This window comes from Muscardinus avellanarius (genome assembly GCF_963383645.1).
Source record: "Muscardinus avellanarius genome assembly, chromosome: 5".
Classification (NCBI taxonomy): Eukaryota; Metazoa; Chordata; class Mammalia; order Rodentia; family Gliridae; genus Muscardinus; species Muscardinus avellanarius.
Genome location: NC_137790.1, coordinates 79,704,376 through 79,718,992, shown reverse-complemented (window position 1 = coordinate 79,718,992; position 14,617 = coordinate 79,704,376). Strand labels below are relative to the sequence as shown.

The 14,617-nt window shown below is 33.5% G+C and overlaps 1 protein-coding gene across 8 annotated transcripts in view; it reads left to right on the top strand.

The window, feature by feature from the left end:
- The window catches only part of OPA1 (OPA1 mitochondrial dynamin like GTPase), a gene marked incomplete at both ends in the record, with an annotated part of 97,072 nt that overhangs the window by 20,170 nt on the left and 62,285 nt on the right, over window positions 1-14,617 (top strand). For 4 of the 8 annotated variants that reach the window (XM_080695626.1, XM_080695624.1, XM_080695623.1 and 1 more), the window contains 4 exons: window positions 696-806; window positions 5,852-5,905; window positions 7,296-7,400; window positions 9,107-9,193. In XM_080695626.1, coding sequence (XP_080551752.1) covers window positions 696-806; window positions 5,852-5,905; window positions 7,296-7,400; window positions 9,107-9,193 — 357 coding nt within the window. The remainder of the gene's footprint in view (window positions 1-695; window positions 807-5,851; window positions 5,906-7,295; window positions 7,401-9,106; window positions 9,194-14,617) is intronic. The other 4 variants (XM_080695629.1, XM_080695628.1, XM_080695627.1 and 1 more) reach the window with 1 other exon arrangement.

Genomic DNA, 14,617 nt, shown 5'->3' with positions numbered 1-14,617 from the left:
AAGTCTATAAGGTCAAGACAACTTAAAAAATTTTTTCTTTTGTTTTTATCCCCATTTGTTCCAACTGAGGAACATTGTTGGCACATATTGGCAGTTTAAAAAAAAAAAAAACAGGTTTGGCCGGGCCTGGTGGCGCACGCTTGTAATCCCCGTGCTTGGGAGGCAGAGACAGGAGGATCGCGCAGGTTCGAAGCCAGCCACGCGCACTGGCTTAGGAGAGCCTGTTTCCAAATAAAAATGTAAAAATAGGTCTGGGAGTGTAGCCCGGAGGTAAAAGGGCTTCCAGGATTCCAGGAACCCCAGTACCACCAAAAAAAAAAAAAAAAAAGGTTTTATCAGGAAATCCAGTGAACTACAATGCTGCCTTCCTTTGGCATTCCAGTTAGTCTGAGTTTTATTGTATGTTGATATCACATATCTGGCTCACTTTATTCCACTCTTATTGTCACGTTGCCCTTTTCACTTTTTAAACTGCTGTTTTATTTTTCTGAGACATCTAATTTTACTGAGGGAAAAAATGGAAATGCAGTACAGAGCCCAATTGTATGAAAGCTCTGTAAAGGTGCATGAGTTTCCATTTTTGTTTTAGGCTATCCATTCCTCCCTGTTACATCTGTTCCTTTATTGTGCCCTTTGGTTTTAACATTGTTCTCCTCCCCAATTTTCCTCTTCTCCTCATTGTAAACTCATGGCAGGGTCTGCTTGGTGAGCTCATTCTCTTACAACAGCAAATTCAAGAACACGAAGAAGAAGCACGCAGAGCTGCTGGCCAGTATAACACGAGCTATGCCCAACAGAAGCGCAAGGTGATGGATGGTTTAAGGGGGCTACCAATGTGTTCACACTAATCAGCCATTTCTGCCAAGATCATGTCGCCTTAATCCATTCATGGACTCCAATTATGAGAAATTATTTTTAACAGAGTAGATATATAAAAGATAATAGCATAAAAATATGTAACTTCATTGGAGTAGATCATATAGATAGAGCCCAAATATCAAGCTCAAACATAGGAATTTAGTTTCTGAAGATTATCTTATTTGCAAGGGGCCATGGATTTGTATTTAGAATAAAATTATGAATTGCTATTTATGTGGTCCAGTGATTGAGTCATCCAAATATTTGGTCATTGAAGCCATGAAGAGGTTTTAAAAATAAGCTTTTAGCTATTAGGTAATCCCACACAGTAGATTTCTAGGCTTTTATTCTGAAGAGACTTTTATATCGAAATGAGGTAGTGTTTTATAGTTATGCTCTGAGATCTTAAAATTAGGTAATTATATTACATCTATTAGATCAGAAAAAAATTAAAGTTGTATATCAACCTTATTCAGGAAACAAGATTCAGCTATATAATTAATTTTCAATAGGTTCTGATGTCTAAGTCAATCAATATTATCAATAATGGTTTAGTGCCATAATTCTGCTAACTAACCTTATCTCACTTGGTGGTGGTTAATACCTGAGAAAACTTATCATAATTCCATTTATTTTTTTCAGTGTCATTTCCTGGTTTTTCTCAATGCCATGGCTGTGGAATCGATACCTGTATTTTATTTAGCTTTCACTAAATGAATAATGTAGGTAGAAAGTAAGTTATTTTTCTATGTGGTCAAAATACACATGTTAAGCCAAGAAGAGACTTATTTTAATGGCACATTAACATTCTTTATTTTGTGTGCTGTAAGTGTACCACTTACATATTCCAATAAACTGAATGTTTAGGCTGAGCCATCATATTAGTTTTGTTACAGAAAGGAGGAGGCACTAGTATATTCTGATATTACTTAGACATATGAATACAGTGCTACTTACAAGTTTTTTCATAATGATAAAATTGAAATGAATTCCATCTACCTGCCATTTTCAAATTTAAGGTACAGTTTAAGACTACCAATATGTTTCTTAATATGATGCAGGAGATATTAGTAATGAATACTGATACATTTTCTACTTTGCAAAGGTTAATATTTATTTCAGACCATTTTACTAGTCTTTCTTCAGGCTCAGATATTATTCCTGTTTCTAATATTTATTGGCTTATCCACTTAATCTTTCTATGCATTCCATTCCCTGTTTGTAAAATAGAAACTGGCAGGTCTCTGTTTTATTTATTAAGGTACAATTAGTGGGGCACAAACAGGGATTATTCCTGCTCTCTTTGTTACCTTGTATGAAAATAACTGGAACTTTAAAAATAATTTATGCTTATCTGGACATAGTGATACATGCCTATAATCCCTGTATGTGGGAGACTGAGACAGGAGGATTGAAGGTTTGAGGCCAGCCTCAGCAACTTAATGAGAACCTGTTTCAAAATTAAAAAAGAAAAAAAAAAAAAGATAGTAAGGGCTGGAGATGAAGTTTGGAGGTAAAATGCTCAAGTTCAATCCCCAGTAATCTCCACCCCCCCAAAAAAATAAGGCTTATATTCTTCTGAAATGAAATAATTTCCCTTACTTTTCTGAGAGACAAATTCCTTAGTATATCTTCCCTTCCTCCTTCTGTTAGTACAGAGATGGCTTTTCAGCTCGCTATCAGGATCAAAAATTTTATTCATGAGGTTTTTATCATTTTAAGCATTTGAGTTTTACTTGAGACATAAAACAAACACACTTACTTTTTGTTGCTTCTAATCATTGTTTCGCCCTTACTGTCTTAAAAATATAAGTTGGTCTTCTTTTTTAAATACTTTGTTAGAAGCAACTAATAAATTTTCCCTATTCTAAGCAAAAGAACTCAGAGTTAGTAGATTAAAACTGTCTTCTTTGAATATCTACAAATATGTAGAATTTTTCATAATGACTCATATACGTATCTCAATATTTCAGCATGGCTACAATAGCTTACTTAGGAAGAAATACTTCAGGCCTGGTTTTGTGAGGAGCTAGTAAAGATTTTTCTCTTTCAGCTTTAGCTTGTTTCTGCGGAGGATTCCGCTCTTTCCATCAATTTCACAGCCCTGGAATTGTAGAAAAGCTCTGGTTTCAAGACCATTGATACCATTTCTGTCAGGGTGAGTTTCAAATTTCATGATAAAAACTAAATATATTAAAACAAGAGGACATGAACTTCTATTGTAAATAGCTGAATTTTACCAGACAAGCACAAATAAGACATACCCAAGTTGCTAGTTAAGACTTAGGATAAGTTTCAGATTGAAAATAGCTGCGGGGCTTGGGAATTTAGCTCAGTGATAAAGTGCTTGCTTCCCACTTGCAAAGCCCTGGATTGAATCTGACACCAGAACAGCAACAACAACAAAGATATCTTGCGCTGTTCTCTTAAGAAAATGTGTAAAAGTAACTTCTCATCAGTCTTAGTTTTTGTTTTATAAACCTAAAAGTATTCATAAAAATTGATCTAATTTTTTATTCAACCACCACCTGTCCTTTAAAATAATATTAATTTTGTTGTTGCACTAAACTAAGCAGATAGGGAAGTATGTTAGTAAACTATGCATGAGTTACTTATTTTTCACGGTTGTACCAGAAGAGCAAATGATAAATTTAAATACTCCTAAATACCCCAATTTATAAAATTCTAAGTTGTGATCACTAAATACTAATATAAAGATCAAGATTATATTATATTCTATTAACCTTGCATCCTTTTAACTATATAAGCTTTTCATTTTATCAAACTACTAACTAGATTACTCTTTAATAGCCCTTGGCTTATATGAAACATTTTAACTCTTTATGTAACTCATTAGTTTCTTAATTATTGCCTCAGATGTTAAGTGATATTTGATTTTCTATAGTAATTTAGGATTACATGATTGTCAGTAAATATTCACATTGAAAACTAAAACAGTTGAAATTAATATTGTTTATGTATTCTGTACTAATTTAGCTAGCTTCAGTTGGCTGAATATTTAATAAAACAAAGTAAATTTCAAAGAACCTTTTGTAAAATGATTTGGGAATTCAGTCTGCATAGTAATTTTTTGTAATCACACTATTACAGAAGAATGGCATACCATATGATAATAATATGGAATTATTCCCTCATTTGCCTTCTAGATTTTGTTCTTTGGGATGTGTGCTTCTGTTCAACTTGTCTTTTAAATTTAGAAGACTTAATAAATCTTGTCCATTCTACACAAACACACATAGTCAAAATGAAAATAAAAAGATAAGTTCTGTCAGCAAGCCTCTGCTTGCTATACTAGATTGGAAAAACAAAGTTTTTATTCATTTTATTGCCTTTTTTTCTCATCACCAAGTTATTTTTAGAGATTTTTCTGGCATAGACTATTAAGAGGAGAAAAATGTACCTATTATTTCTGGCAAGTATTGTCCTATTTAAATAAAAGTTTAGGAAAATATCTAAAAAAATATTTAGAAATAGGAATTAAAATCTAGGCCGGGCGTGGTGGCGCACACTTGTAATCCCCACGCTTGGGAGGCTGAGAAAGGAGGATCACGCAGGTTCGAAGCCAGCCTCAGCTGGCTTAAGAGACCCTGTTTCCAAATAAAATATAAGATATGTCTGGGAGTGTAGCCCAGAGGTAGAAGGCCCCTGGGTTGCATCCCCAGTACCACCAAAAAAAAAAAAAAAAAAAAAAATCTAGAAATAACTTCTTACTGCATGGACAAGACTTATTATTATCAACCTCAGTAAACAAATCATTTAAAATTTTTTCATATATTTGCTGCTATTAATGTTTTAATTGTTTAAATAGCCCAGTGAAGATTTACAAAGAATTAAGTGAATATGAATTTAACCTGATTTCTCTTCTATGAAATAAACTCATTTATAAATTTTTATTTTCAGAAATTAGAATTTTTAATACTTTCATTGATGCATTGTAATTGTACATCGCAGGTTCAAAGTCATACAAACAAATATGCACACAGGCTTTGGTGTGTTTCCTTCAGCTCCCACCACTACCCGCCCCTCCTGGTACTTCACAGTGAGATTCATAGTACTAGCCTCATGTGTGGGCATCGTATAACTTGAGACCATTATTTTTAAAGGCTGAGGATGAAAACTGTTCTTTACTAAGAAGCCAAAGCACAGTTATGTGGATTTGTCATTAGTGACATAATTTTTATAATATTCATCATTGTATTTTGTATTTAGAATTGTATTGTGACTAGAGCCTGTTATTCAGTAAAGTTCCTTGGATTTTATAAAATACTTCATCCTAGAACTATTTTTAACAATTTGAAGTAGTTTACACAACACCTGTGGGTTTTATTCTTTTATTATTTGCTCTGCTAGGTTTCATTATACAGCTGCATTCCCTGTAATATGGGTTACCAGATCTTGTATTGGAACTGAATTAAAAAACAAGCATCTGGCTCCACTTAAAGCTCTGAAAATGCAAAGTTTTGTTTCTTGTTTTTTGCATTTATTATATACTTTGTTATCCACTATTGAAATGGATAATTTTTAGAGTATGACCAATGAACTTTTTTAGTAGCTTTACGTAGTAACTTATATCCAATTTCCCAAAACTTTTCTGGAGGAATAGTAACACTTTATTTCTCCAAATATATAAGTTCCTGTGCGTAAGTTAAAGACAGTCTCTTAAGATTATAGTAACCATGTATTGATCCTTAGTTTTTTAACAAGCCTTTCATAACAAATGACCAGAATGGCAACGGAAAAGTGATGCCATTTTTTTGGCATAAGGTTTTTATTGCTTAATATAAGACTTTGATAAATTATTTTATTGGTGAATGTAGGGATTTTTATTTTCTTAATCACTTGATTTAAAATTTGCTTTGATTAAATATGCATATAAATCCAATAGTTTTTACTCTTGATGCTTTCTAAAAAATTTACATTGTATGTAAATTTAATTCTATTCAACTAAAATTAATTTTCTTTAAATATTTAGGTGTCAGACAAAGAGAAAATTGACCAACTTCAAGAAGAACTTCTTCATACTCAGGTAATTCTGATAAGAAAAAAAAGGGACTTTTTCTTAATGTAAATTTTAAGTCTGATGATGTGGAAGTTTATGTTTTAACAAAGCAATGTTTGGAATTGCTAGTGATAGGCCCGTATAAGTAGATAAATAGCTAATTGAGAAATAAGAACTACAGAAGGCACTGGGTAAGTAAAACCTATTCTAAATGAATCTTGTCCTTTTATTTTAAAGAAAACTATTGTGAAAAAAGGGGGAAAGTAGTTTGTTTTTAATGAACAGAGATTGCATTTTTATACCAATAGGCTAATTAATTGGTAACAACTAAAGAAATTTGAGTTGAATCTATCATGTAGCTCTAAATTCAGAAATCTCTTTTGCTTCTCTGCAGCCTGAAACTATTCAGATAGTACTTTTCTACATATATTTCTGATAGTATTTGGAAAATCTGTTCTCTTAATTGTTGATAAATCATCATTTTAAAAATCTGGTTAGTGTAATGGATAAGTGACTTTCTAGTATAAAATTACCCTTTCAGTCCTTCATCAGTTATTCTACATAATTATCTGTTATACAATAATTAGTAGTTATTTTTAAAAGTTAAAAGGAATCATTTTGAGTCTTTATTTTTAGAGAGATACAATAAAAAAGCAGTCTGGATAAAATTTTAAAAACTAGTATATTTATGAGTCACAGGTTTCCTCTATCTGTTCATTGGATCTCATACTTAACTATACACTAAAATCACAAATTCTCTAAATGGTATCATGTAAGTTTTAAGGCTTCTCTGCCAAGGATTAAGAATCATTGATTTCAAAGTGTGGTTCCTGAAACAGTAGCATAAATATCTTTTGGGAGCTTCTTAGAAATGTGAATTCCTGATTCCATTCCAGACATACAAATCAGAATTTCTGGGTGTGGAACCCCAAAAGGCTTTGTTTTTAAAAGCCCTGAAGGTAATTGTGATGCATCCTAAAGTTCAAGAATCATTGCTATACAGTTTGGGGGAACAAAACTGTATATCTTTGCAGGAAGGCTACAGTTGACACCTGTACTAAATGAAGGTCCCAAAATAGATTTAATATTTGGAAAGAAAAGAGCGAGTGGAAATCCTACTACCCTTTTTTATTTGTTTGTATCAACCTTTGTACTTGTGTGGTTATAGTTGTTACTGGTCATTGGTACAACACTGCAAGGAGACTTCATGTTATAATAAACCATGAAATTATCTTGTCTGGATCAGTAATCTCCAAGAGGAAGAAATATGCAGGCCATCTGTGGAATTTGAAATTTTCACATTTAAGAAAGGGTAACATGAAATAGATGGAATTAATTTAGTAATATATTTTCATTTACTTTTAATATTATTTGTTAACACTTCTTTTTTATATATTGTATTTTTTGTTGTTTGCAGTTAAAGTATCAGAGAATCTTGGAACGTTTAGAAAAAGAGAATAAAGAATTGAGAAAATTAGTATTGCAGAAAGATGATAAAGGCATCCATCACAGAAAACTTAAGGTACTTTAAGTTTATTTTAACTTGTTAATTCTCAAAACTTTGATACATAACATTGTGTATTCATTGATACCAGCATTTAAGAAATTATAGGGTTTATTGTCCTTTTAATTCCAACTTAATGTCAATATTTCAAAATTGAAATATCTATCCAAAGGTTTATTTTATACTGTTCCCATAAAATCTTCATGTTTCTAAGAGTAATTTCTTGTGAATCAGTTTGTTTTTCTCAAATATCTAGATTATCTTTAGTCCTGATTTCTGCATCTATAAAATCAGGAATATTAATTTGATGAACATTTAAATATGACATCAACCTCATCTTACTTGTATTTTCAGTGAGTGATTGGGCTACTCTCTTCAGTTTTAAGATAAGGGAAGGCTTCTTGAGCATTTAAAATAATTTTTGAATCCACAAAAACAAAATTAAAATTAAAATAATTTTTAAAAAGTGTATGCTAGTATTAATATCATCAGCACATTGGTAATTACTATTATAAATTAAATCCTTTTATCTACCACCAAACTAAGCCAAGCCGTATGTGCTAAATTAAATTGAATTATTTTAACTTAAATCTCATAAGTAAATAGAATCTCAGAATAACTAAACATGACTTGTTGCAGTAATAACAAACCTGCAGTAAATCATGGACATATTTACTGTAGCCAAGGTCCAAAAATGCGATTCTAGATTAAACAATATGTGTTGGTAGCTCTGACTCCAAATCATGACCACACAAAACAGATGGAATAACAAGGGTTAATTTATAAGTGACACTTTACAGTTGAGAAGTCATCTCTGAATATTACAATACGTCCTCTCATAAAATGCAATAGTAATAAAAACAATATTCTGGAGCCGGGCGTGGTGGCACACGCTTGTAATCCCCGCGATTGGGAGGCAGAGACAGGAGGATTGCGCAGGTTCCAAGTCAGCCACGCTGTCTTAAGAGACCCTGTTTACAAATAAAAAGTATAAAATCGGTCTGGGAGTGTAGCTCGGAGGTAGGACTTCCAGGAACCCCAGTACCACCAAGAAAAAAAAAAAGGAAAATAATAATAATAATATTTTGCTCATTTTATTTGTTTGTTCATCAGACATTTTACTTGAAGCTTCTTACATGCAAGACACATGTTCGAACATAACCTAGAGAGAGAAGCAGTCCAAGAGTGTCTGTCCCTGATGCCTTACGCTTTACCATGCCCCCTTTTCAGAGGATGCTTACCCACTCTTGCTGGTGTGCACAGTCTTCTGGGTGGTCATTTCCTCAGTTTTATTCTCAGGCACTCACTTGCACATGCTCTCTGCTCCTCCTCTCTTCCTCTCGGACATAGACACTCCAAAATTTGACAGAATGATTTCTTGCCATGTGGTCAACTGATCCTGTATTCGGCCGTTTTGGTGTTAATGGTTGCCCTCTATTGTCATTTAATATTAGCTTGCCAATATTAAAAACCTCCCTTTTTTACCATTTAGTGAGAAGGTTAAAAAATTCTGAACTTACCTCTAAATAAAAATAAACTGAAGAAGAAATGGAATTTTATTTTCTACTATTTCAGTTTTTTACTGTGAAGATGTATTTATGTAATAAAAAAGCAATATAATGATTATGGAAAAACAATTTGAACTTACTCTTTTTTCTCTTGATACATCTTTAATATTTTTTAGTGTTTTTACTGTATTAAATTAATTTTTTTAAATTCTACAGAAATCTCTGATTGACATGTATTCTGAAGTTCTTGATGTTCTCTCTGATTATGATGCCAGTTACAATACACAAGATCATTTACCACGGGTAAGTAAACAGTTAATAGTGAAATTGCTCATTAGCAAAAAAGCACCTTAGTATCTCAAAAAATTCTATGTATATATACACATATGCATGCACATAACAACTGTATACACAGATATAGACATATATATTTTTTACTTACATAAGCCTATTCATGTGTTCAGGTGATAATCACTGAGTGTTGTTTAGATCTTTATTTTCTTCCATATGAAGACATATTTTCTTCCTTACGAAGACTATCAGATATTTGGAACTATAAATATTACATTTATAATATTGAAATACATAACTGAATTAAATTAGGCACACTAATGAAATTTAACATAATAGAATTTAAAATCTATTTATAAAGAGTAAAATAGTTGTGAAAAAGACTTGTGGACAGTTTTAATCCAGTTGTAGCAATAGCAGTTGTTTTTTGTTTTGTTTTGTTTTGTTTTGTTTTTCTGTTACTAGAGATTGAACCCAGCGGCAAGCCACAACCCCAGCCCTATTTTTTTTTATTTTTTTTTTTATTGGTGCATTATATTCATACAACTTATTGGGGTAAAAAACTTGTGTGTACAAACATGTACTCATCACTGATTTAACCCCTACCCAAATCCCACCCCATTCCCTCCCCGTCCCTCCCTCCCTTGCTTGGCTTAGTGATTGACTTCGATATGTTTAAGTACATTGTGAGCTTTAGAGATTTTCCTCTTACCCCCTCATTTCTCCTCCTTTAGGTTGACTTGTTTGCTCCTCTTTTCTCCCTAACTCTCACATATTAGGGAAAGCATATGATTTCTTATTTTTTGTGCCTGACTAATCTCACTTAGCATAATGTCCTCCAGTTCCATCCATTTCCCTGAAAATGATGTAATTGAGTTTTTTTTGATGGCTGAGTAAAATTCCATTGTGTACATATCCCACAGTTTTGTAATCCATTCATCTGTTGATGAACATCTTGGCTGGTTCCATAGTTTGGCTATGGTGAATTGTGCAGCTATGAACATAGATACACATGCATTAGTTTGGTAGTTTGGTTTCTTTTCTTTTGGGTAGATACCCAACATTGGTATTGCTGGATCAAATGGTAGATTTGTTCCCATTCTTCTGAGGATTCTCCATACTGTTTTCCAAAGTGGTTGCACTAATTTGCAATCCCACCAACAATGTCTTAGAGTTCCCACTTCTCCACATCCTCGCCAGCATCTGTTGTTTGTGTTTTGAATGATGGCCATTCTAGTTGGAGTTAGGTGAAATCTCAGGGTAGTTTTGATTTGCATCTCTCTGATTGCCAGTGATGTTGAGCATTTTTTCATGCATTTATTGGCCATTTGAATTTCTTCTTTTGTGAAGTGTCTATGTAGTTCATTTGCCCATTTTGTTATTGGATGCTTTGTTTTCTTAGTGTTGAGTTTCTTGAGTTCTCTGTATATTCTAGATATTAGTCCTCTATCAGTGGTGTAGGTGGCAAAAATCTTCTCCCATTCTGTTGGCTCTCGATTGAGATTCTTGATAGTTTCCATTGCTGAACAGAAGCTCTTCAGTTTCATGCAATCCCATGTATTGATTCTCCTTTTAATTTGTTGTGCCTTTGGGGTCTTGTTGAGGAAATGTTTGTCTGTGCCTATGTGTTGTAGTGTTGGACCTATGCCCTCTTCAAGGAGCTTCAAAGTCTCTGGTTTAATTTCCAAGTCTTTGATCCATCGTGAGTTGACTTTTGTACAGGGTGAAAAAGTGGGATTAACATCCAATTTTCTGCATATGGTTAACCAGTTTTGCCAACACCATTTGTTGAAGAGGCTATCTTTTTTCCAGTGTATGTTTTTGGCCTCTTTGTCAAAAATCAATTGGCTGAAAGTGTGTGGACTTGTTTCTGGGTCTTCTATTCTGCTCCATTGGTCTATATATCTGTTCTTTTGCCAGTACCATGCTGTTTTTATTACAATGGCTTTGTAGTATAGTTTAAAGTCAGGTATTGTGATTCCTCCTGCGTGGTTTTTGTTGCTGAGAACTACCTTGGTTATTCTGGGCTTTTTGTTATTCCAGATAAATTTAAGGACTTATTTTTCTATGTCTGTGAGGAATGATCTTGGTAGTTTAATGGGCATTGCATTAAATCTGTAGATCACTTTTGGGAGGATGGCCATTTTAATGATATTTATTCTGCCAATCCATGAACATGGAAGGTCTTTCCATCTTCTAAGATCTTCTTCGATTTCTTTTTTCAGTGTTTCATAATTTTCTTTGTAGATATCTTTTACCTCCTTGGTCAAGTTTATTCCTAGGTATTTTATTTTTTTGTGAGAGATCCTGAGTGGAAGTGTTTTCTGAATTTCTTTTTCAGTGGATTTATGGTTGGTGTACAGGAAAGCTTCTAATTTTTTAAGATTGATTTTGTATCCAGATACCTTGCTGAATTTGTTGATCAGTTCTATAAGCCTTTTGGTTGAGTTTGTTGGGTTTTCTAAATATAGTATCATGTCATCTGCAAATAGTGAAAGCTTAAGTTCTTCTTTTCCTATTTGTACTCCTTTGATTTCCTTTTCTTGCCTTATTGCTCTGGCTAGAGTCTCTAGTACTATATTGAAGAGAAGTGGTGATAGTGGACATCCTTGTCTCGTTCCAGTTTTTAGAGGAAATTCTTGAAGTTTTTCCCCATTTAATATGATGTTGGCAGTGGGCTTATTGTAGATTGCCTTAATAATGTTGAGATATGTTCCTTCTATTCCAATTCTCTGCAGTGTTTTTATCATAAATGGATATTGAATTTTATCAAATGCTTTTTCAGCATCTATTGAGATCATCATGTGGTTTTTGTCTTTGATTCTGTTTATATGATGAATTACATGGATTGATATTCGTATATTGAACCAGCCTTGCATCCCTGGGATGAACCCTACCTGGTCATGGTGAATGATTTTCTTGATGTGGTTTTGAATGCGTGTTGCTAGTATTTTGTTTAATAGCTTTGCATCCAAGTTCATCAGAGATATAGACCTGTAGTTTTCCTTCCTTGAACTGTCTTTATTCAGTTTGGGTATTAGTGTGATGTTGGCTTCATAGAATGTATTTGGGAGAGTCCCGGTTTTTTATATTTCCCGAAATAGTTTGAGTAGTATTGGGATTAGTTCTCCTATAAAGGTTTTATAGAATTCACTTGGGAAACCATCTGGTCCTGGGCTTTTCTTTGATGGTAAGCTCTTTATTGCTGTTCCAATCTCTTTTGATTGTTATTGGTTGGCTTAATTGTTCAATATCTTCTTGACTCAGTTTAGGAAGGTTGTATTTATCTAGGAAGTTGTCGATTTCCTCCAGATTTTCCATTTTGTTGGAGTATAGTTTTTCAAAGTAGTTTCTGATAATCCTCTGGATTTCTATGCTGTCAGTAGTAATGTCTCCTTTTTCATCCCTTATCTTCATAATTTGGGTTGATTCTCTCTTTTTTTTAGTTAGGTTGGCTAGTGGTTTATCAATCTTGTTAATTTTTTCAAGAAACCAGCTTTTGGTTTTGTTGATTTTCTGTATTGTTTTTTTATTCTCTATTTCGTTAATTTCTGCTCTAATTTTAATAATTTCCCGTCTTCTGCTGGCTTTGGGGTTCAATTGTTCCTGCTTTTCAAGGGCTTTGAGGTGTGTCATAAGGCTATTTATTTGAAGATTTTCTGTTTTTCTTATGTGAGCACTCAGTGCTATAAATTTTCCTCTTAATACTGCCTTCAAAGTGTCCCAGAGGTTTTGATATGTTGTTTCTTTATTTTCATTTGTTTCTAGAAATTTCTTGATTTCACCTCTTACATCTTCTATGACCCCATTCTTCATTCAAAAGTGTGGTGTTCAGTCTCCACATGTTTATGTTGTTTCTCTGGGTCTTCTTATAGTTGATTTCTAGTTTCATTCTATTATGGTCTGAAATGACACAGGGAAGTATGTAACATTTTTTAAATTTGCTAGTGCTCATTTTGTGTCCCAGAATGTGATCTATTTTGGAGAAGGTTCCATGAGCAGCTGAGAAAAATGTAAACTCTGCTGTAGTTGGGTGAAATATTCTATATGTGTCCAACAGGTCCATTTGGTTAATGGTGTTCTTTAGTTCTGAGACATCTTTACTGACCCTTTGTCTGGAAGATCGGTCTAGTATTGTGAGAGGTGTGTTGAAGTCTCCCAGTATTATTGTGTTGGGATTTATGTGTGACTTCATGTCACAAAGAGTTTGATTTATGAAAGTAGCTGCCCCTATGTTTGGGGCATAGATGTTGATTATTGTTATTTCCTCTTGCTGGACTATTCCTTTTACCAGTAAAATGTGACCTTCTTTGTCTCTTCTAATAAGTTTGGGTTTGAAGTCTAACTTGTCTGATATCATAGTTGCTACTCCTGCTTGTCTTCGAGTACCATTAGCATGGATTACCTTGCTCCAGCCCTTTACCTTGAGTTTGTTCCTATCTTTACTTGTAAGGTGTGTTTCTTGTAAGCAGCAGATGGATGGATTCTGGCTTTTAATCCATTTTGCCACTTTATGTCTTTTTATTGGGGAGTTGAGGCCGTTTACATTCAGTGTGATTATAGAGAGATAATTTTTAATTCCCAACATGTTAAGATCTTATTTCTGTTTGAAATACTGTTTATTCTTCTTTGCTTAGTTGTCTGCTGGATGGGAATTCTTGTTTCTTTGGTTCTGGCGTGTATTACCCATTTCCTCTTTGCAGTTAATCTCCTTGAGTATTTTCTCTAGCACTGGTTTTGAAGACATAAATTCCTTCAGTTTCTGTTTGTCATGGAAGCTTCTTATTTCCCCATCTAATTTGATGGATAGTTTTGCTGGGTAGGAAATTTTTGGCTGGAAGTTGTTTTCTTTCAAAGTTTGGAATATGTTACTCCAAGCCCTTCTGGCTTTCATAACTTGGTTTGGGAAGTCTGGAGTGATTCTAATTGGTTTGCCTCTGTATGTCACGTGGCCTTTTGTTTTTGTTGCCTTTAAGATTCTCTCCTTGGCTTCCACATTAGTCATTTTGACAATTATGTGGCGTGGGGATCCTCTTCTCTGATCCTGTCTAAAGGGAGTTTGATAAGTTTCCTGGACCTGTGTATCGACTTCTTGCTCTATGTTTGGAAAATTTTCTGCTATTACTTCCTTGAAGAGATTGTTGATCCCTTTGGTTTCACCTTCTTTTCCCTCCTCTATTCCAATTATTCTTAGGTTAGCTTTCTTGAAATGGGCTCATATTTCTTCAATGTCAGATTCCTGCTGTCGGGTTTTTTTTTTCTAAATTAGAAACTATGCGTTCATTTTTAGAATGATCATCTTCAAGAAGCGAGATTCTATTCTCCATGTGGTCTAATCTGTTGTTTATACTTTGAATTGAAGCCTTTATTTCATTAATTGCATCCTTTATCTCTTTTTGACTCTCTCTAAATTCTTTTCGAAAGTCCTCTATTATT